The sequence below is a fragment of the Falco punctatus genome, assembly GCF_963210335.1.
Source record: "Falco punctatus genome assembly, chromosome: 15".
Lineage (NCBI taxonomy): Eukaryota > Metazoa > Chordata > Aves > Falconiformes > Falconidae > Falco > Falco punctatus.
The window spans coordinates 1,619,627-1,641,297 of record NC_137595.1 but is presented as its reverse complement, the minus strand read 5'-3'; the positions used below and the strand labels follow the sequence as shown (position 1 = coordinate 1,641,297).

The window sequence follows — 21,671 nt, the reverse complement described above, 5'->3', positions numbered from 1 at the left end:
AAGTGAACTGATGTGCCTATTTTTATTTTCTTAATAAAAAGCGAACTGACTCCGGAGGTGGTTGGTTTTTTTAATAATTTTATTAATAGAAATCAAACTAACTCCAGAGGGGTTTTTTATTATTTTTGCAACAGAAAGCAAACAGACTCCAGAGGTTTTGTTCATTTTGTTTTTTTCCGAAAGCGGGCTGATTCCGGAGTTTCTTCCTTTCCCCCCCAAATCCCCCAAAACTCAAAAAACCCTGCAAAAACTTCCAAAAACTTTCAAAATTTGCAAAAACCTGCCAAAAAAACCCCCACCTTCACAAAAAACTTCAAAAAAGTTGTAAAAAATTTTGAAAAAATTTAAAAACCTACCCCCAAAGGTGACTATTGGGTATTTCAGGGCAGACCCACCGCACGCGGAGCCGTGCCGCCCCCCCGCCGGGTTCCGCCGATCGCTCCCGCGCTCCCCAGCAGCGGGCGGGGGCGGGGCCACGCGCGACCGCTGGGCGGCGCTGTTGGACCGCGGCTGGATCCCGCGCCGAGACAGGGCTGGGGGGGCGCGGGGGGGGGCCGGGCCGTCGGGGAGCTACGGTACCCCGACGGCCGCGCCCCCCGTCCCCCCCGCCTTTCCCTCTCACCGCTTGACTGGGGGGAGGTGGTAAAAGGGAGGGGGGTGTCTGGAGGAAAAAAAGGTACGCGCGCCCTTTAAGAAGCGAAGGTGGGCGTGTCCCCGCCCCGCAAGGCCCCCCCCGCGCCGCTCAGCGATTGGCCGTGCCGCGCCGGGCTGCCCGCTCCGTTGCCTGCGCGGAGGAGTAGAGCGATCGTCGCGGCGGGCGGCGCCGCTGTGCGGGAGGGGACGGCGGCGGAGGCGGCGGGACGGGAGACGGAGGCAGGCGGCGGGGAAGCGGCATGGGCGCCTGACGCCCGTCCCGTCCCGCCGCCGAGGGACGATGGCGCGGCCCCGCGGCGGGCGGTGGTTGCTGGGCGTCCTCCTCGCCCTGTGCCGCTTGGCCGCGCCGCTCGCCAAGAGCCTGGAACCGGTCTCCTGGAGCGCCGGGAACCCCAAGTACGTGCGGCGGAGGGGGCGCGGGGGAACGGGGGGGGAACCCGCCTCGCACCCCCCCGGCAAAAAAAAAAAAAAGTAGGCCCGGGAAAAATTAAAAAAAAAAATATTAAGCAAAACCGCAGGATTTTTGAGGAAAAAAAAGCCCTCCCCGGGAAGCGGCGCGGGCACCGCGAAGAGCTGCGGTCGACGGACGGAGAGGAGCGACCCCCGGCTGGAGTACGGACCTCGCCGAGCCCCGGCTGCTGCGGGCTGGTGCCTTCGGGTTCTGAAAACAATGTACTTCTCGTTTTTACCCCCCAATTTTTAAAAAAATTATTGGCTTTTGAAGGTTTTCTTACCTTTCAGGTTTTTTTTCATTTTTCAAAAGGTGTTTCATTTTTTAGATTTTGCCTTTTTTTAACATAGTTTTTACCTTTACATTTTTTATTATTTTTTTTTTTCCCCTGGATGGGGGGAGGCTCCGCCGGCGCCGCCGCCCCTCGCCCGGCCGCGCTCTGGAGGGTGCCGGGGGCCGGATCGCCGCACTCTCTACCTCGCCGACGCTAGAGTTGGATTTATCCTTTTTTTTTTTTTTAATTATTACTATTTTTTCTGGCTTTTCTCTTTCCAAAGCAAGCCGCGGAGGAAGGCGGGGGGCGGGGGTTGGGCCGGCGTGGGACCCCCCGGCCCGGGTCCGAACAAAGCGGCGGGGCCGCGGCGTGCCTGCACAGCCCCGCTCCGGCTGCGCTGCCGCCCGCTGTACGCACGTATAGATCTATATGTGCTGTGTGTGCGGACGCGTCTGCCCCGGCGGAGGTGCAGGAACAATGAGAAGGAGCTTTTCCAGCGCGCCGGGCTGAAGGGCGAGGAGGAGGAGGAGTGGAAGGTTCGGCCGTGGTCCCCTGACCCGGGATGCTGGTGTCAGGGTGGTGCTGGTAGCCCCTGTGCTGGGGGGCTTGTAGATCTTGTAGATCACAGCGTGTTTGTTGGTGTTGGCCCCTTATCCTTTTAAAAAAAGAAAAAAAAATCCTGCTTTTGGCTTGATACATTTTCCCCACCACCACCACATTTAAAAAAAAAAAAAAAAAAAAAAAAGAGTTTTTGAACAGTTGGAGAGAACTGAAACAATCTGGACGACATTCCCACTTGGACACTTGTATTCCAACCAAATAATTTTTTATTATTTTTTTTTTTTGGTGAGGGAGGAGAAAAAAAAGCCACTTTGCAGGCACACGCGTGTGCAGGCACGCTCCCGAGCTTCAGCCAGTGCGTTGGGAAGGCTGGGACGAGGGCTGCCCGAAGTTAAATTCTCCTTCTTGGTGTGGTTTTTTTTCTGTTCTTGGAGCTGTGGCTGTGAGCAGAAAGAGCCTTTACCGTCGGGAATCGATCTGTTGCTTTGTGACTCTGAGGTGTCTGAGAGAGAGGCAAATCCAGAAAAATCCCTTTTGATTTGAAATAAAAGGGCAGCTGGAGGTGGTAGTGGCCTTGGCTGGGTGGCATTGGGGGATGCCATGTCACCCCAGTCCTCTTTACCGTTGGCCTGAGAATCTGGGGGCAGGCGGCCGGCAGGCTGGGAGCTGGAGGGTTGGCATGCCAGTGGCTCGCCCCGTGCTCCCCATCTGCTGGGTGGCTGCCTGCGGTGGTCTCCTGGTGGTACCTCGAGGTGTGTATCCCCCAGTTTGGAGCTGGGTGGCTGCCCGCCCTCGGCACAGCTTTCTGGGTGCCCACCACCCGGCATGGGGACGGCTGCCAGCGGTACCGGGCGCAGGGCAGTGCTGGTGGTGCCCCAGCCCTGCAGTACCCACGGGGATGGGAGAAGGTGGGAAGTGCCCAAAATGTTGGCATTCCCACCCAGAAATGGCTCGGCCAGGGTGGGACGGGCGCTGGGGAGGATCCCAGCGGCGAGGTGGGAGCCGTGGCTGGGTTTTGCCTTGGTGGTCGCTGTTGATGCCCAGCTGTGGTCCCGCTCGGTCTGACCCTGGAACCTCATTTTTGGGGTCTGTCTTTTAGGGTCCCCCATTTTCTTTTAGGCCTTCATGCCCCCGCCTCTGACATTTGCAGGTTGCATGGTGTCAAACGCAGTTGAGGAAACCAGTCTGGGGAGTTGCGCGTGGTGCGGGGTCCAGGTCCAGTCTGGGGAAGAGCCGTGCTCTTTGTTAGACCAGGACAGCTCTTCTGCGGAGATCCACGAAAGCCCCCACACGCGCTCACCACCATCCTTGGGGCTCTCCAGCCCTTCCTCTGGCGCTCTGTGGGCAGTGCCGTGCCCGTGCCAGCCCTCTGCTCCGCTTTTCTGAGCTCTGACTCTTGTTTTTAGAATAGAGTGCTAAAGCCTTTAAAAATAACGTTGCTAAGTGGAATTTTCCAACAGATAGAAGAAGAAAGCGTTGCATGTCTGGCATTGGTGGTATCACTGTAAATAAGGAAAATATTTTTCTGCCCTTTCCTCCCCTGGGCAGCTTGGGGCCGCGCGTACAAAGCCTGAGCTTATAACTTCACTGGGGCGTCACCGGCAGGTTCCTGATCTCGTGGTGGTTATCGGAGGGACGCTGATAACACGTCCGATGGAAGGAATGATTTCCTAATCGAGTTAAGACTGGCTTAAGCTGTAGTGCCGTGTGCTGTGCTGGGGAAGCGTTCCCCTTGGCTCCTAGGTGCGTGGCCAAAAGCCAGCCCTGGAATCATCACTGTCTCCTTATTGTGAATAATTCTGTGTTTTTTTAAGGGGAAAAAAGTAGGCCTGGAGATGCTTTTGCCGGATAAAAGGTGGTAATTGTCACAAACCTGTGCTTGGGACCAGCTGAGGCTGAATTAGATCCCCCTGAGTGAGCTTTCCCCAGGATGGCTGTGGAGCCCCAGGATGGGCTCTCGGGGAGCCAATATGGTTTTAATTTTATTCCGCTGTGTCACTGGGGGGGTGGAGGGTGCTGCTGGGATTTAATCGTCCCCTTTGCTGCTCAGCTGGGGGGTTGGTGGAAGCGTGCTCTTGTTGGACAGCCAGGAATTGCAGGAGAAATTCTGGCTAAATCCTTTCTGTACTCCCTTGGCTGTAATTTTGGAGAAATATTGACCCTGGTGGGCTCCTGTGCCGACCGTTAAAAGGAAGCATTCCTAATAAAATATGGTTTGGAAAATTCATTTCAGGCTGGAATTTGCCTCTCCAGAAAGTATTTTAATAAGGAGGTGGGGGAAATGGGACACATCATCCGCGCAGCTCTGAAGAATGGGTTGTTTCGGCTCCGCTTTTCTCTCTTTATATGAAGTTTTACTCGGCCCCACTTGCTTGCTAGCTGTGCGGAGCCACGCTGCAACTTTCTAAAAACAAAATAAATGCATTTATGTAAAAAACAAATAAAATAGGCAGGGCAAATAGGGGAAAACCAGACAAAAGTAATCCTTTGTGGTATTTTTATTTTGTCTTTAATGGCATTATGGTGTCCTGTTGAATTCTGTAAGCACTGAGTTTGAAGCCTGGTGTATCTTTGCCTTTTTTAATGCCTTTTACGGGAGACAAAGTGCTTGCTGGAAGGTTGTTTCCGAGGGGAATGGCTGGCCTGGAGCTCTGCATCGGTGGGCTCACACTTGTCGGAGCAGATGTAATTTAATTACTGTACCAGTGGGCACGTGAGGCGCTTCACAGTATAAGGAGTTGGGAAATAATGAAAGCATGCTGCTTATTTTTAATTAAGAGCCACGTTTGGCTGGCTGAGCCATCAGAGACTCCCCCTTCCTGGGGAGAGGTGGGGGCTCCGTTGGGTGTGGATGGTACCGAGAGGGATCCGATGGCCCCTGCGCATGCCTCTGCCTCCCTGGGTCTTGGCTCCATCTCCAAAGGCTGCCGGGGGCTGGGCGAGCCCGGGTGCTCTGCGTCCTGGTTGGAGTTGCCCTCTGGAGTGAGTGGAGGATCCCTTTCCAAGCCTGCTGGGCGGTTGTGGCTGGGTGGGTGCTGGGGGACCCTTTGCTGGGTGCCGGGCTGAGTGCACCCCCAGCATGGAGGGCTGCTGCTCTCGCTCTCCGCAGGGCAGAGCCCCCGTGCCTGGCCATGTGGCAGTGACGAGCAAGGTTACTCTTCTTGCTGTGCCTGGGGAAAGGAGCACCCAGGGCTCCTTGCGTGTTGTTTGGGAATGACTTCATTAACTTAAATTAAAAAAAAAAAAAAGTGAAGGCAGCGCTGCGGCTATTGCAGTAGCTGGGTAAATACCACTGGATTCTATAAAATGGATTTAACTGCTTCCTTTAAAAGAAAAAAAGAGCCGTGATGGGGTGGCTGATTGATTGTAAAAGGAGCCGTAGCTTTCTCCAGAGCAAAACAGCTGCTGCAGCTCCTGGAGCCGCATGGCAGCGGGGACGAATGGGGCTTTTGTGCCCGTTCTGGCTGTGGAGGGCTGGAGGGAGCTGACAGGGGGCTGCTTCCCTCCGCGGCCGCACCTGAGCGGCTGCATCGCTTTTAGTTTTATGAGCTGCTCCAGGGATCCCTATTCCAAACAGGCTGCGTGCAGTAGGGTGGGATGTGCCCTCATGCGGTGCAGCCCTGGCTGGGTGGGCAGGGGTCCCCCTGCCGAGCAGCTCTACGGGGTGGGCAGGGGTTCCCCCCCCCCCCAAGCAGTTTTATGGGGTGAGCTGGGATTGTCCCCCCAGAGCAGCTTTATAGGTTGGGTGGGAGTCCCCCCAAGCAGCTTTATGGGGTGGGTAGGGGTCCCCCATGAGCCCTGCACATGTTTATACGGGTCATGGGGATTGCAGCCAGCCAGTGTGCATGTGCAGCCTCTTGCACGACAGGTCGGGAACGTTTGGGTTGTCCCCTGGAAACTGGGGGCTTGGTGATAGGGAAGACCCCTTCTATCCATGTAGGATTTGTGGGTGCTGCTGGCCCCACGGATCCCTTGTGGCTCTCCGGTCCCTGCCCCGCTGGCAGGGCACCCCATCATCAGCACAGCAGCACTGCCGGGAAGCGCTGGGGTCCGGTGGGAATACATCTTGTACCGATCAGTAGCACATGCTACTTGGAGTCTGGCAGCTGAAACAGGGTGGGGAGAAACAAAGCTGAAATCCATTCTGTGTCTAATTAATGATTGCTTGTATCGGGAGAGCAGGAGGAGGACTCTGGGCTCTGCGCTATCTCGGCGTCACATCTGGGCAGGAATGTGGCGGCCATGCTGCGGGGCTTTTGTTGTGCTTGCCTCAAAAGAGCCGGGGTCCTTTCTGGTGCTTTCTGACGCTTTTTCTGCTTCCATCCCTCTCTCTGGGGCAGGTGGTGTGGCAGAGAAACCTCCTCCGGCAAGCAAGGAGGGGTGCTGGGGGCGTTTCGCCTGCTCACAGAGAGGTTCGGCACCCCTTGGTGCGCACCCGGCATCCTTCGCGGAGGTTTTTCTTGCCCCTTGTGTATTGTCTCCGGTCGGAGCGCTGGTGCTCTGCTTGTGGCTGTGCCGGAGCCTCGGGATCCTGGTGCTCCCGGTTCCGCCAGCCTGTCAGGGCTTGGTCCCTGATGAGTTGGACAAGCCGGGGCTAAACGTCCTGCTTGGTTAGGCTGGGTTTGGGCACGGGGTGGGGTTTGCACGGCCCCCGCGCTTTCGGGGAGCAGGGTTCTTCCTCTGGGGCTGGAGCCAAACCCTGTGGAGGCTGTGGGTGATGCCTGGAGGGGAAGGTGGGCTCCAGCACCCCCCTCCCTGGGGAGGGACAGGGGATGGGGGGACAGGTTTGGGGGGTTACGAGCGGTGGCTTCTCTGCTGCGAGTTCTCCCCACCGGCACCCCCGGACAGGATCAGAACCCGGCTCAGGTGCCGGCGTGGCACCCCGGCCAAGCAGAGCAGCTGCGCTTCAAAAATGCCAGCTATTTATAACCCTGGCTTGGCTGCTCTGGAATAACCTTTTCCTACCCGCAGCCGGCCCTTCCCAGGTGGGCTGCTCCGCCTTTCCGAGGCCGTGGCACTGGGCTTTGCTGTGGGGGCTGCACGGAGAGCTGGAGCAGGGGGGCTTGTTAGTGTTCATCCGTGAGCTGCCCTCGGTGTTTTCCAGGGGTCTGTCCTGCCGCGATGCTGTGCTTGTGCGTATGTCCACGTGTGCCGTGTCTGCTGGCCTGGCCATGGGTGGGCTTGGGCTGCAGTGAGAGGCTTCGTGCCAACGCGGTTGGATGCGGGTTGGCTCTCGGTGATGCCACCGTGGAGGTGCTGGGGACAGGATGCCCAGGGGATGCTGAGTGACGAGCTCTCTCTCCCAGCACCTTCAGGCTGGCGTTGCAGAAGTGCCTTCCTCGTGATGGCCAGGCCCCCCTCCCCTGCAGAGGCCAGGGGTGTGTGCCGTCCCTGCGAGGGGGGTCCTGGCTGGTTTTGGTGGCACCTGAGCCTGCCTCAGTGCTCCACGTGCCGTGATGGGAGATGAGTGTCCCTTTTCCCGGCAATCCTTTCCTTGTGGCTGGTGGCTCCCTGGCTTGCAGCACGATCCCAGCCTCAGGAACAGTCTGCTCCGCCTGGCTTTCAGCATCAAATGGCTTCTAAGTAGGTGCTTCAGAAAAAGCATTTTTGCAGCTTATCAGCTATAAATACCCTTATACCATTAATATTGATCACTGAGCGTTTGTGTGTTTTCCTTCTCGTTAAGGCTGGGAAACGTCAGCGGCTGCACGTGCATTAGTGCAAGGCTGAGGCTCGACACTGTCCTCTCTTCGCTCCCGCTTTGAGTGTTTTAATGGGTTTTTCTGAAACCTGTAGTGCAGTCTGGCGCGTGGGCTGTCGCGCGGGGACGGCAGCCTGGGGTCTGGTGGCAATGCGGAGTGATGCTCGGGGACGCAGCGATGCTTGGGGATGTGGTGGTGCTGGGCTCTGGCGTTCTTTGTCTGGGCTCACTGTAGTATTGCAGCCGAACGCGAGGGGGAGGTTCGCAGCCCCCCCGACTCCCACTGGCGTTTTGGGGAGCAAATTACTGACGGGCGTCGGAAGGGGGAGTGGGCGCAAAAGCACTTCCCGCCTTAAAACAGGGTGTGGCCGGTCCTTGCCCGGGTGGGGTCCAGGGTGGGCTCCCCCGGTGCCAGCAGGGGTGATGGCGTGCCCTGCCTGCAGCCGGGCAGGCAGCATATGGAAAGGATCTGGGTGTAATATCCCGGGCTGTAGCGCGGCTTTGCTGAAGAGGCCACTTCAGCAGGGGACGCGGCGTGGTTAGTCCTCCCGGCTGACACATCCCAGGCTTTCCTCAGACTTGAAAGAGCTCGAGTTCGCCTTTGAATCTGAGGATTTATAGCCCTTTTAGGCTCTCCAATAAAAGCACGGCTCCTTCCTCAGATAGAGCCCACCGTCTCCCTCCTCCGGGCTCATTATCCTGGGGATTTGTGTTGCTTGCTCTCGCTCTGTTGTTCACTGCCGCTGCTTTCTTCAGATGTGCGGCCGAGAACTTGAGAGCATAAAAGAAGAGTTGGAGGAGCTGCGGGTCCTGGCCACGCTGCCAGGATGTGGTCCCTGCCATGGTGTTGAGCAAAGGCGGCTCTGGACCCAGCAGCGCGTGGGGAGAGGACCCCTCACCTGACGGTGCTGGGGGTATGCCAGCATCTTGCCCTGCAGCTGGGGAGCATCACCTCCCCGGGCCCCGTCTGTTCCCGGTGGTTCCCCTGCCATCCCTCGAGGGCTGTGAGCAAACCAGGGTGCGATGCTGTCCCGCTGGGTGCAGGGTGTGCGCCCAACCCCTCGGCCTTGTCTTGGCCCATGTGGGCACTTAAGCATCCTCAGCCCTACAGATCATGTCTGCTTTATGCAGGCACGTCAAGCCTCTAACTGTTTAAAGAGAGGCTTAGGAAAGAGTCCAGAGAAACGACATAATAATTATTGTATTACAAATTGTTTCCTTTAATGGGCCCTGTTGGATCGCTCAGTCTGCTAAACACATTGTGCCCTCCCCCAGCCCCGTGCTGCCGCGGCCCCTTTCCACTGCTCCAGCCTCCCCTCACAAACCCAGCCCTGCTGGAAAATTCCTCTGGCCGAGGAGCCCGGCTGGTGGGGGGCTGTGCAAGGTGAGGGGTGGCCCTGTCGCTGAGGAGGGGTCCTCTCCCTGCAGAGTGGGTGGTGGTCCCAGCCCCTTCCCGTGCTCTGGGGCATTGTATTGCCTTGGACCGTGCCGTATCCCAAGGGATTTCAGGGCGGTGGCACCTCCAGCTGATGCTGGGGGCTGAAGGGCATCTACTTGCCATGCAGAAACCTCTTTGCCGTGCCGGCACCGGTGCCATGGGATGGGCAGAGCAAGCTCCCTGCCTTTCCCCGGCATTTCGGTGCTGGCGTGGGGGCGGACGGCTCCCAGGCAATTTTTTGGCAGCTCCCACCCCTGAGAGCTGTGGGGTGTAAGGAGAGGAGCCACCAGCGGCAGTGCGAATTTCTTTGTTGCCCCTAAAGAATAAACGTGTTGGAATTAAGCAGCAGGTTACGTTTCTTCAAGGCCGAGCAGCAAATATGTTTTAAATTTGGCAGCCGGCAGCAGAGAGCGGGTGGGAGAAATTTTCCAGGTATTGCGTTACACTTTCCCCTAAAAGGGCTCTGCTTTGGGGCTGGGGATTAAAGGCAGGAGAGGAGGGGGCAGCCCCGGGCGCGGGGCCGGGGGAGCAGACCCCCTTCTTTCTTACGTGCTCAGAGCCCCGTACGCTCCGGCACGCTCCAGTGGGCACGGGGATGGGATGCTCACCCTGGCTGACTCGGGCCCTGCTCGGGGGATGGCCGGGATGGATTTTTGGGCTTCCTCCCTCTGGGTGTGATGGGAAATTTCCACCTGGCTGTGGGCACCGCCCCGCTCCAACGGCCTGCCGGGCTCTGCCTTGCCCTCCTCTCCTCTGATGTCTTTAATAAATGTTTCATGCAAGAGCGAACCTGGGTTCCACTCCCAGCACGGCACTGGGGCTTGGCCAATTAGTCAGTTATTTTGGAGGAAGAGATATTAAATTATTTATTTTTTTTTAATCTCAGGCCAGTGCATCAGCTGCAGCCCCTCTCCTGTGGGAAGCGCTGGGGTGGGGGCGAGCTGCGGGGGCTTTGCATGGTCTCTGCCGTAGTGACCTCTCCCTGCAGCCCATGAGCTCCGGTGTGTCCCCACTGTGTTCGGGATGGGGAGCTGCCCCTTGCAGCAAGCAAGAGATGGGGTCTTGGCAGCTGCCTCTGCTCTGGCTCGCACCCTGTGCCCCCTGCCCCTGGCTGTCCCCCCTGCCCCAGTGTGTCCCTGGACCCTGGGCGGCCAGGTGGGTGGTCCATGAGCATCCCCTCTGGAGCTGGCACTGGTGCATCCCATTGTTCCCAGCTTCCTTCGCAGTGGGAGGAGGAGATGATGCTTCCCCAGGAGGTGGGGAAGAGCTGTCCCCGTGCCGTCTGGGGGTGCAGAGCCCCCTTCCCTCTTGCTGGGCAGAGCTGAGGGGGCCAGGGAGCAGGGGCCCATACAGATTGGGGTTGCGGGAAGGTGTTCAGAGGTGTGAGGGACTGGAGGCAGCTGGAATTTCCCCTTCAGCTGTGTTTGGTTTTAGATTTGTATTATTCTTCTTCGTGTAAATTCTGCCAGGGCACGGTCTGGTTGCGCACCCCTGCCTGCGCATCCCTGCCGGTGTGTGCTTGCCGGTGGCGTGCCTCGCTACCCCTACGCGCCCGTTAGCTGTAGCTAATTGCCGAAATAATTTGGGCAGCAGCAGCCCGGCAAGGAAGCAGTGCCAGGCCAGGGCTGGTGGAGGAAGGGGGGAGAGGAGGGTCCCTTGTGCAGCCGTGCCTCCTGGCCTTGCCAGCCCTCTCCCACCCCTCTGTCCTGCACCGGTATGGCCGGCTTTGCGCCTTTTGGTAGTGTTGCTACAGTAGAACTCTTTCCTATTTTCTTTTCTTTTTTTCGCTTGCCCGAGCTACAGGAAAACTTGTTGTTGGGGTTAGGGGATGAAGGAAAGCCTGCTCGTGTGATGTTGGGGATGGTGGCACTGATTTGGCTTGGTGTTCCTTCCCTGCCAAACGATGGGTGCCGCACCCTGGGGGGAGGCTCTGCAGGGCCACCCTACGAAGAGGAGGAGTTTGGCCGGATTTGGCTGCGAGCACTTGGAATGGCACGTGATGGTGCACAGGCCAGCTAGCTGGCTTCACGTCTTGGGCTTTTCCCTCCTGTGTTCCTTTGCAGAATTAAAATTTCTTCCCAAAAAAGCCAGGGAGGATGGCACCCTGGCATAACAGTGGGGAGCAGCCAGTGCCCCCCCAGGGACTGGGCTCCAGTGACCACCTCACATGGCTGGGGACAGAGGGGGTCCCGTGCGAGTTCCTTCCCAGGAGTGGTTCCCAATCCCAGGGAGGTTTAACATTTGGTGATGCTTTTGATCTCTGCCCTGACTTGGTTAGCGATGGGTGCTGCTTCCCTAATTACCCCCTTCATGTGGGGCTGTGCTGGTTGTTTGTGCTTACCTGGTCTCTCTCTCAAGAAAAAAAAAATACCCTGCAAGGGTGTGTGCGGGGTGGGGGAGCACAGCGTGCTTTCCCATAGCATGCAGGAATCCTACAGTGCTCTTCATATAGCCCTGGGTGCTCCCACCCACGGCAGGCAGTTTCATGCTCCTTGGCTGGTTTCATAACATCCAGGAGAGGCACGAAAGCCTTCCCAAACCACCTCCCTTTGCTGTGCGCGGAGCCCATGCGCTTGGGAAGGCAGTGGGGGTGCCAGGCAGGCAGCGGTGCTGGGGGTTTGCTGGTTGTGCCACCCGTCCAGGGAGCGCCGGTGCCCGCCTAGCATCCCTTCTTGGCTGGGTTTTACTCCTTTCGGGGTGCAGGCTGCTCGCCGTGCCTGGGCAGTGGCAGGGAGAGTGGGGGCATTCCTGCTGTCCCCAGCCTGGGGAGGGGCATCAGGGATGGGGAAGGGCTGCGTGGGATCCTCCCGGTTCCTGCTTTCTGAGACGAGGCCCTTTCCTCCTTAATTTTCCTCTTTGAGGATGGAGCGGCGTGGGTTGAGGATGGAGGCGCATGGACCGTTCCCGCAGAGCTCCCAGGAGTTCATCCGTGCCTGTAAAGCAGCTGGGGGTTTGTAAAGCATCAGACTTGCAAAGTAAAGCATTAATGTGCTGCTGCATCATACCAGTGCACGGATGGAGCAGAGAAATTGTATTGCTTATCCGAGAGTGCTTTCTCCTTAAGGTACCTGCAAGTGCCTGTCCCAGGTGTGCCCACTTCACCCCGTGTGCCTGCAGCTGGGCAGGAGGCACCTTGCCCGCCCTGTGCTCTGTGATGGGACAGTCTCTGCTGCCTACTTCGTGTCGGGGAGGGGGTGAGAATCCCTTCCCTAGTTTGTTACAGAGATTTGTTGATAGTACGAATGGTTTCCTTACATGAGGGTGGGGAGCGGGTGACAGATACAAGAGCAGTGGGATAATTGCTTCCAGATGCTGCCTCCCTTCCTTGCTGGGACTGTGGGTGTTCCAGTGCCCTGCCAGCTCCAGTGAGCAAAACCAGGGAGTCAGCCCAAAAAACAGGGCTGGCCTGAGCAGTTTCAAACAACTTGGGATGCGATGGCCCTTGATTTCACGGCATCTTCTGGCAGCCGGCGTGGTCCTGAGTGGCGGACACGAGGCTTTCCTCGTTCTGCCCACCCCTGAGCTTGGGCTTTATGAGAAATGCATGGGATGAGAAATGGGAATGGGGACGCGATCCGGAATTGGCAGCAGCGGCTGCATTGTGCACTGCAGGCGGCTCTCCCGGATCCGCACCAGAGGAGGCTGCCTCTGCTGCGCCCGGCTTTGCCGCGGCTCGCTCCGCCTTGGGATGCTTGTGCTGTAAACACCGCGTTTTTTGGCATCCGGACTTACTTGCAGAGAACATCCTTGCTAGCAATACTATTAATGATTATTTATTGGTTCTTGATGCCAAATAATGTAAACATCTAGCTAACGCAGCACACGTGTTGCCCATGCAATGCAACATCTCTGAGTGCTTGGTGTTGGGTCTCAGTGCTTTATGAGTTAGAAGGAGGCAAATGGTGGGTTGTTTTGATAAACTCCCCTGAAGGGATAGATTCTTGAAGGGCTTTGCTGCTGACCTTCTTGTTAATTACTGCTGTGCAGCGCCGGGAGGACCAGCTGAAAGGGAGTAATGAAGCATTGTCATCCGGCGCGCTCAGCCTGGCCAGGGCCCCGCGAGGAAAACGCCTCCTCCCTGTTGCACCGGGGATGTGTGCCTCTCTCTGCATATTTATCAAGCTGGTTCCCCGCGCCTGGTAGATCTGAGACTCGACTCATAAGACCTCTTTTAAGGTTACGGTTCTGACCTTGATTTACACCAGCAAGGGGTGTCGATGCAGGATTTTTTTTCCCCAAGGTAACCGCAGCAGAGGTAAATCTGGCTGATGATAAAGGTGCAGTGGAAGAAAAGGGAGCAACATGTCTTGCCAGCGTGTTCTGGCGATGGGCACGGGTTTGACTTCCTTGTGTTTCCCCCTGCTTTTTTAGCCCCAGACAAACCTGGGTAGGAAGGAGAAAGGAAGATGTGAACAGAGGAAAATACCCTAGTCCTGTGATTTCTGTAGTGCTTCTGAAGGTGAGAGTTGAGTCACTTTGCCTGGTACCAGCTCAGCAATTCCACCTTGTCCCTGGAGTGTGTCTGAAGTCACGCAGGGAGAAATAATGCTCGGGGTTAAAAATAGATGCTGACAATAGGAAAGGAGGACTGGAAAAGCTCCGTGTACAGGGGAGGTGGACAGAGCCCAGCAAAAGGCATCAGGATTGTGCGCTGCTCGAGCTGGGCTTTAATGGCTTAGGCTGGAATTAAACCTCGGTTGCACTTGTTGTAACCTGGAGCGGATTTTGCTCTTGGGCTTGGATGTCAGTCAGTCAGCCTGGGGGGAGAGTGCCTCTGGTTTCAAGGGTCTTGCAAAAGTTTGTTAGTGAGGGTGCAGTGCTGTTGGGGCCAGGGCTGGGAGGAGAAAGCAGCTCGTTAAATCCTAATTGTTGGAGGAGGGCAGGTGGGACAGGGCTTTGGCAGAGGAGAGCCTGGCACAGAGTGGCAATGTTCCAGCTCCCCTGGCATTTTTTAGGACTGATCCGGAGAGGGAGGGACTTAAACTCCATATGCTTTGTTTTCCAAGCTGGGATGCACAGTCCTGCCGGTGCCCAGAGTGCTTTGTCAGGCTGTCCCAGTGCCACCAGCAGCCACCTTGCTGAGAGTGGGGTGTGCAGGGTGCTGCTCGGCCGGGGATGGCGGCGGTGCCAAGGAGAGGGTGCTGAGCGGTGCAGAATTCCGCAACCCTTGCCTTGCCCGAGGCTTTTGTTAAAGCTCATTAAAACCATCTGTGGTTACCAGAGCCTGACTAGAAAGCCTGGGCGGCAGCGGAGGCTGGGGCAGACCGAGTCCCTGTCCCCATGGTGGGGACACGGCCAGCGCTGTCCCCCCGGGGTAACTGCCAAGCAGCGGGCGGGAGGAGATGGGGTCACAGCTCCTGCTGGAGCGGGACCAGGAGCGATTCCGGCTTCTCTCTTAAGGCTTTTTTCTTTCTCTCCTGTTTCTTTTCCTCTGGCAGCCTACTCTGCCCTCTCCACCGCACGAGATGCTGCGAGTACAATAGGGCTGCGAGGTGGGGCGGGAGGGTGGAAGGAGATGAAAGGGGAAAAGTAAAATTGAAGCATGTCTGGAAGGGCATTTTGATGTAAATGGGACTTTTTGATAGACTTTGAGAGACACCGGCAGAAAGGGCACCGGCCCCCTTCAGTGCGCTGAGCGCTGTGCTCAGCTCTTTCATTTACTTGGAGAAAAGGGCATTTTTTCATCCCCTCTCGGGTGCACCCACAGCTCCTCCCCGTCCCCATCCCCGCGCGCGTTCTGGTGTGGAGCAGCACTGTGTGCGTGTCTTAATGAAGTCAAACAAGTCGAGAGTCCTATTCAAAATGGGAAAGTAGCGGCAGAACCTCGGGAAAGGGAGATGGCTTCTTGCAAGCCGAGTGGGCAAACCACGGGTGGTGGTGGGGGGCATGGCTCCATCCCACCTTCCTTGCTCCAGCAGCTGCTGCCAGCTGGGTCCCCTCCCTGGGGAGGGCGCGTGTTTGATCCGCTCTCATCCTTTTGATCCCAGCCCTCGTCCTTGGCATCGTCTCGGCAGCTCTCCTGTGTTTGTGGAGTTGTGGCTTCATTGTGAGTCATCCTCCTTCCTCTCTGCTGCTTTTTTATTTTTCCCTTTTCCTTCTCCTAAGAGAGCACTTACTGAAAGGAAGCAGCACATTCATCCAGGAAACAAGAGCACAATAAACACCCGCCATTTATAGTTTAAAAGGCATCTCTGTCGTGGTTGTCACTGCTGCGTTGATAGACAGTGATGAGGGGTGGCTGCTGGTGTCGGGGAGCCGGGGGTGCTCCCTGTGCGCATCAGCCCCAGGGTCCCTGGTCCTGCCCAGTGGTGGGGAGCCCTCGGTGGGGGGTGTCACTGGTCTCCTGTTGCCTTCCCATGTGCTCGCATGCTTCTGCTTGGCAGCTAGTGACCCTGCCAAGGCGAGAGGAAGAGGAATGAGGACAGCGCTGCTCTCTGAGTCTGACAGGTCCAGGGGACTGGGAGGGGAGAACCGGGAAGGTCGGTCGGAGCTGGCATCGCCTGTCCCCGTGCCGTCGCAGGTGATGGGTAGCCCAAGAGGAGACCTGTCACTTCTCATCTCCATGTTGTCGGCTGAGCCCGTGGCTGAGCTCGTGTCCTCCCTGCACCTCCCCGCTGCTGTGTTCGCCTTCCTTCAGTAGTTGTCCTGCGCACCAAGCTGTCGGCAGTCCGAAAATTTACTACTGGTATAAAACCATCAAAACCCAGAACTGTTAGTTTGTAAAAATGGCAAGGCAATTGCAGGGGAACTTGTTTCTTCCTCTGACAAACTTCTGAGTCAGTCCTTTAATCTCTAACGTAGGTTTATGGTCATCTTTATTGAAATGCTTGGCTCTGCAAAGGATTGACATGTATGACCATCATAAACCAGGAGTTATGGGAGCCCAGAATTGCCTTGATGGTCCAAGTGTCTGCAGGAAGCATTTTTAAAATCCGTAATTGGGATTTATTGGCCATTGTGGCTGAAACTGTCAGTAGAAAATAAAATAATCAGCTCGGGACTTCCCCTCCCCCCCCCCCCCACCCCCCCCCTTGGCATTTGACTCCTTCCACGTATTCTTAAATCATTTTCTGTCTTGCCAGCATACTTAATGCCTTTGTACCTGGGGGACTGTGGGTGAGAGGAGGGGTGTCCAGCCCTGATTGGTACTGGGTGCCTTGGCTCCCATCCCTGCCTGGGGCAGGTTCCCCATGCCCTCCCGTTCCCACACACCCCCCTGCCTCCCCATCCTGGGCAGGCTGAACATCTAGTTGGTGCGGTCACAGCCATGGCTGTGGTGGATGTGAACAGGGGCAGGTGGAACACTGTGTGTGCCTGGAGGAGGCACCTCAGCTGGTTTCTCGCCTGCATTAGCTGGGTCCTGTGAGTGACACGTGCTTTTTGGGGTTGTTTTGTTGTTAGAGATGTACGTAACAGGAACAGTATGCTGTGGAAAGGCGGCCTCCTTGGGTCGATCGGGAAGGGTGCAAAGAGGCTCCTTGTGCCTGCTTGTGGGAAATGGAGACTGCCAGGACCTTTATCACTCAAACTATCAGTTTCCATCGAGTTACAACAGTACTGAGACCAGTGCATGAGGCCGACTGCATAAGAGAAGTAATCTGTGCCAGAGCCGCAGAGGAGCCTGCGTGGTTCACTGGGTGGCATGGGCTATGCTACAGCTGCGTTAGCCCCGCTCGGTGTTAAAGCAAACCTCAGTGCTCTGTAGCTTCTCCTTGCGTAGGACCTTGGTGTTAAATCTCTTGCTTTCTCTTTTTTGGATAAGCTAAACCCCAATGTTTTATGGGTTTTCCCCCCAGTGTTTTTCCAGTCTTTGAATCATTTCTGTGCTTTGCAGTTGTTCCCCATCCATGTCTGATGTCTGTGGCTATGGGTGGGCAGCATCACTTGTCCAGGCTGTGGGTGGGCAGTATCGCTCTTGCTGGTGCCTGGTGGTTCCCTGCTCGTGGGTGCAGGATGCATCCTGTGCTCCCAGCATCCAGAGGCAAAATTCTTACCCAGCCCTGAGCATCTTCCCAACCCTTCCCTGTTATCTGCAGCTGCCAGTTTGCTCTCCACTAACCTGTGTCTACAAACAACACCCGACAGTGCCGGGTCCTGAGTTAGGCTGAAATAGTCTGCTCGAGTTGATAAAAATCTGTTTCTGTTTTGTTTAACAAATATCTTCCTTAATGGCAGAGCTTTTTGTTAAGCTTTCTCATATTATCATCACGCTTAATCATGCAGGGTGTCTTCTAAAAGTACTTTTTTAAAATGCCAGTTTTCATCCAGGTTTTAAAATTGAAATTCATTTTTTATCCAGAAGCAGGATATAAATGACTCTACTAAAATTAGATTAATCCTAATAAGAATGTCAGTTATCATTTCTGAATACATTAAAATTTTTTTTGAAATTTTACATGCCTCTTTAGCTATAATTGCTAGTGTAATTTCTTACATAGACATGGTGTGTCCTCACGGTTGACAGAAATACTTAATGCAATGTCGACACCGCAGTAAGTTCCAAATTAGTGCATTGCAGTCGCTGAAAACGTTTTGAACTTTCTCCTTAATAAGTTAAAAAGAAAAAGCACCTTAAATGCAAGCAAGGGTACAATGTATTTAGCTGGTCTGAGTAAAGCAGGATGGTTGGAGGGTGGAGCCCTTCAGAACGGAGGACAGAGGAGAGGAAGGACTGAGGGTCCCCGGGGGACTGCAGGGGTGATTTGGGGTCCAGCAAGCAAGAGCAGGTGGTGAGGTTTGTGTGGAGTGGGGGCAAGTCCTGCCTGGGTCCTGGGGGCTGCAGGGCAGGACTAAGGGGGTTCTACAGCAGCACTTGTGCTCAGTTTAAGGCATGGGAAATAATAAAACCCTTTCCTGATGGATGTGCCGAAACCATCCCTGCCCGGCGCGTGCAAGGTGGGCGTTTGATCTCTGCTTTCGCAGCTCCGGTTGCTTGGAGTGGTGGTGCTCAGCGTTGGGGTTTGCTGGGAGCGTGCCACCCGGTTGCAGCCCTCTGCGAACCTCTGCCGGTGGCGTGCATCCTCTCAGCACCCAGACCCCCTCGCCCTGCCTGCAGCTGGGGGCGTACGGGGGGGACAGCGGGGGGACAGCCGCGTGCCCGGAGCGGGGCAGACCCCAGCAGCCCCATTCATGCAGCGGGTGCTTTGCAATAAACTCCCTGCTGCAGTAAAAGGGTTGGCAGCATCAGCCCTCTCATGGCTCCCAGCACTGTGGCATGGCTGCGATGTGTCCCCAGCTTGGTGGCACAGCGTGTGGTGGGGTGAGGACCGCAGCGGGAACGCCTGAGCTAGCGGGATTTTGGGGCAAGGCTCTGGGGAATCGCATCTGGCAGCAAAGCGGAGGGGGAGGATGTGGTTGGGGGGAGACTTGGGTTTCTCCTGCGGCATCTCGTCAGCCTTCTTCCATGTGCGTGGGTGGCAAGTTGGAGGTTTTCGACTCTGGGAGGGGGAGGGTGGGAGTGCTCCCTGTCCGCAGGCGATTGGAAACTGCTGCGCGTTGGGCCGGCGCTGGAGCGGCCGGCTGGTGCTCTATCCTCCTCCCCAGGCCCAAGGGCTGGTTTATTTTTAGGTTTAAACCCCGAGCTTTCCTTAGCGTCTTGTTAAAGCTCCTGCCGGGAGCAGGGGCTGGGTGTCCCAGGAGGGCCTGGGGACATCCCTGGGGAAGGGGCTGGAGAGGAGCACCTGTCCCAAGATCTCCGGGTCTGGCAGTGTCTGTGACACCTGAGACAGCAACGGCCTTTCTGGTTCCTCTGCTTCTCCTCTACCCAGCTGGAGGTTGTACATTTTATTAAAGTTCAGCTGTATGTGTATCTGGCCTAAAAATAAAGGCAAGTACGAGCCAGCTCTGTCAGCAGGAGAGGCTTAAACCTGACACCCGAGTGCTGCGCTGGCCTCTCTCCTGGCCCCTCTCACCGCTCTGCTGTGCCGACCAGCCCTGGACTGGGTAAACTGGGAGCAGCGGAGGAGCGGACGGGGGGAGCACAGGCCATCCCAGCACCTTCCAGTGGTGAAGCCGTTAGGAGGGTCTTTCTCTTCACTGCAGGCTGTAGATAACATAGAAAACTGGGGCTTTTGTGCCTGATCAGGACTCCTCAGTAAAGAGGGAACGTGGGCAGCGCTAGGACGATGTTTTGGGGCGAAGGGGACACCTTTGTCCCCTGCTGAGTGACACCCAGGAGCCCAGCCTAGAGTAGGAGCTGGATTCACGCTTTCTGGCGGAGCTTGCTCACTAGGCTTTGGTGACCTCTCACAGTTTGTGTGCAGGAGGAAAACAGGCGGAAAAAAGGAATCTTTTGAGGTCCCGTGACTCATCTTTAGCTTTTTCTTTGAGACCTAAACCAGACCCCATCCACCCCCATGGTGTGGAGCTGGAGGTCCTTTACAGCCCAGCGCAGCGTGAGGGTGGCAGGGCTGACTCGGCGGTGAGGAATACTGTGTGACCTGGTTACTGGGGCACCTGCGGCACGGCCGCAGCGGCAGCTCTCGGGGCAGCTGTACTCGCACTTCCTCCTGATGGGGTGGTTGAGAAGGTCTTAATAAGTTACAAGGCGGGCTGCTGTTGAGCGAGTTCCCGGTAATGACACGAGAGTTGAGGGCTGGGGATTTGCAGCTGCCTGGGAAGATGGCACTTCCAGACCGAACCAGGACAGAACTCGTTTGGCCACATCTGGGAGCCGGGAGATCAAAGCGCCCAGCAGTGAGTCACGGCGGCGCGGTGAGGGGTGATGCTGGGACCAAGGGGGCTGGCAGCTGCCACCGGCGAGGCTGGTGAAACCCGGGAGACCTGTTGGTGCAGGGCAGGGCATCCTGCAGCCGGGCTGCAGGTAACCATCTGCAGGGATTTCTCCCTCCCCAGTTCCTAATGTTGGGATTAATCCTTCAAACCACAGCATTGCTTCCCTGGGGCGAGCCTGAGCCCCAGCCCCCCCGTGGGACCTGCTGGCAAGTGGGGTCGGTGCCCTAGGGCTGTCCCCTAGCTCTCCGTGGGGTCTCCAGGGATGGAGGCATAGCATCGGGGGCTGCTGGGGGCTGGGGAAGGGGCTTCCTAGGGACCTGGCCACAGCCGGGAGGTCCCCGCTGCCATTGTTTCCCAGGGCACGTGTGGGCTTTATTTTTGTGGAAGTCCTCAGGAAAATGGGTGAGGCTGGCTGCTCCTCTCCCTTGGTTCAGAGGTGGCCGTGGAGCCGCGGGGTCTGGGACCCTTGGTGCTGGCTGGGTCGGGGTGCAGGAGCGTGGGCAGGTGGCTGAGGCTCCCAGTGTCAAACTGGGTTTGTGGGGTGCAAAGTTGCCTGGGATATCACGTGCTGGGGTGCAGGGAGGAAGGGGCTTCCTCTCGCCCAAGGACTAACCACAGGCTGTAACTTCATCTCTTGGCTGTTTGCTTTCAGTTCTTCGTTTTTCCGACCGGGCTGGAAAAGTGAGAGGTGGGAAGGGGGAAGGGTCTTCGGAAAACACTGGGGTTGGTATTGGGTCTGGTGGGCAGAGCGCCTCCCCCCCCCCCCCCCCCCCTTCCCCTGCGCCCCCCAGCCCCGTATTGTGGAGGGCTGCAATTTGCCTCCTTTCTGTCCCGGCTGGGGATTAATCTGCATGACAATTAGTGGGGCTTGGGTTCCTGGGGCATATTCCTGCCGCTTTCCCTTCCAACTGGGCGCCCAGCCGTCGCCGCGTCCCCTGCCAAAGTAATTCTTTGCTTTGGAACTGGGAGGCGAAATCTCCTCCATCTTATTTCGGAGGGGTCAGGGAAGGAGCGGGAACCCTGCTGATCCAACCTTGTTCCCTTTTAACCTGCCCCCCCCCTGCTGGCCCCCTGTCCTCCGGCTGAGTGGGGCTGCAGCCAGGGCACCAGCGTCCAAACCCAGGCGAAGCCGGGAAGCACGCGGGGCCGAGCGGGGAGCCCGACCGGGTTGCGCTGGCTGGGGGAGCAGCTGCAGCATCTCGCCTCAGCCGTGGGGCTCGTGGGGCTCGTGGGGCTCCTGGTGCCGCCGGGCCTCAGCCATGCCTGCTGGGGTGCTGGGCGCTGCTTACTGTTTGCCCATCTCCTTGGGGTTTGAGTGTTTTTGGGGGGTGTGGCAGTTGCGGGTGCAGCATCCAGCTGCCAACCTCTGGCCAGGCAGGCACGGCGGGGGGCTCGTGGTGCGGGCAGGCAGAAGGTGAGCGCAGGCTGCCCACGCCTCGGCCCGCCGCCGCCCGCGCCTCATTGTCTCACTTCTCTCTCCATTCCTACGCCAATTAAAGAGCCGTGTTGCCATTCATGGCCCTTATGGTTTTGTTCAGTTGTCTGTCAGCTCTTGTCAAGCCCTGTCCCCTTCCCCTCCCCCGTTTTCAAAAACAAAACCCCTGACAAACCCCCCTTTGAATCCCCTCTTACCTCACTCCCAGCGTGGGGCCCCATTGACGGGGATGCCGGCGGCGGCGACGGCGACGGGGAGACCGCTCCCCATGCTGCCTTTGTGGGCTGCCGGCAGCCCCCCGGCCCCCGGCCTCCCCACTTCTTGCCAGCATTAATTAGATAACCCTGCTCGTCTTTATTTCTCTGAGGGGAGGTGCGGGATGATATTACTTGAGGGAGAAAATATAGTGCTTTCCCCCCCCCC

General features: G+C 57.1%; 1 protein-coding gene across 1 annotated transcript in view; it reads left to right on the top strand.

The window, feature by feature from the left end:
• Positions 1-833: 833 nt before the first annotated feature.
• EFNB1 (ephrin B1) overlaps positions 834-21,671 on the top strand; it is a 50,706-nt gene continuing 29,868 nt past the window's right edge. The window contains exon 1 of the mRNA XM_080366331.1: positions 834-1,050. Within this exon, the coding sequence (XP_080222457.1) occupies positions 935-1,050 (116 nt within the window). The 5' untranslated portion in view covers positions 834-934. The remainder of the gene's footprint in view (positions 1,051-21,671) is intronic.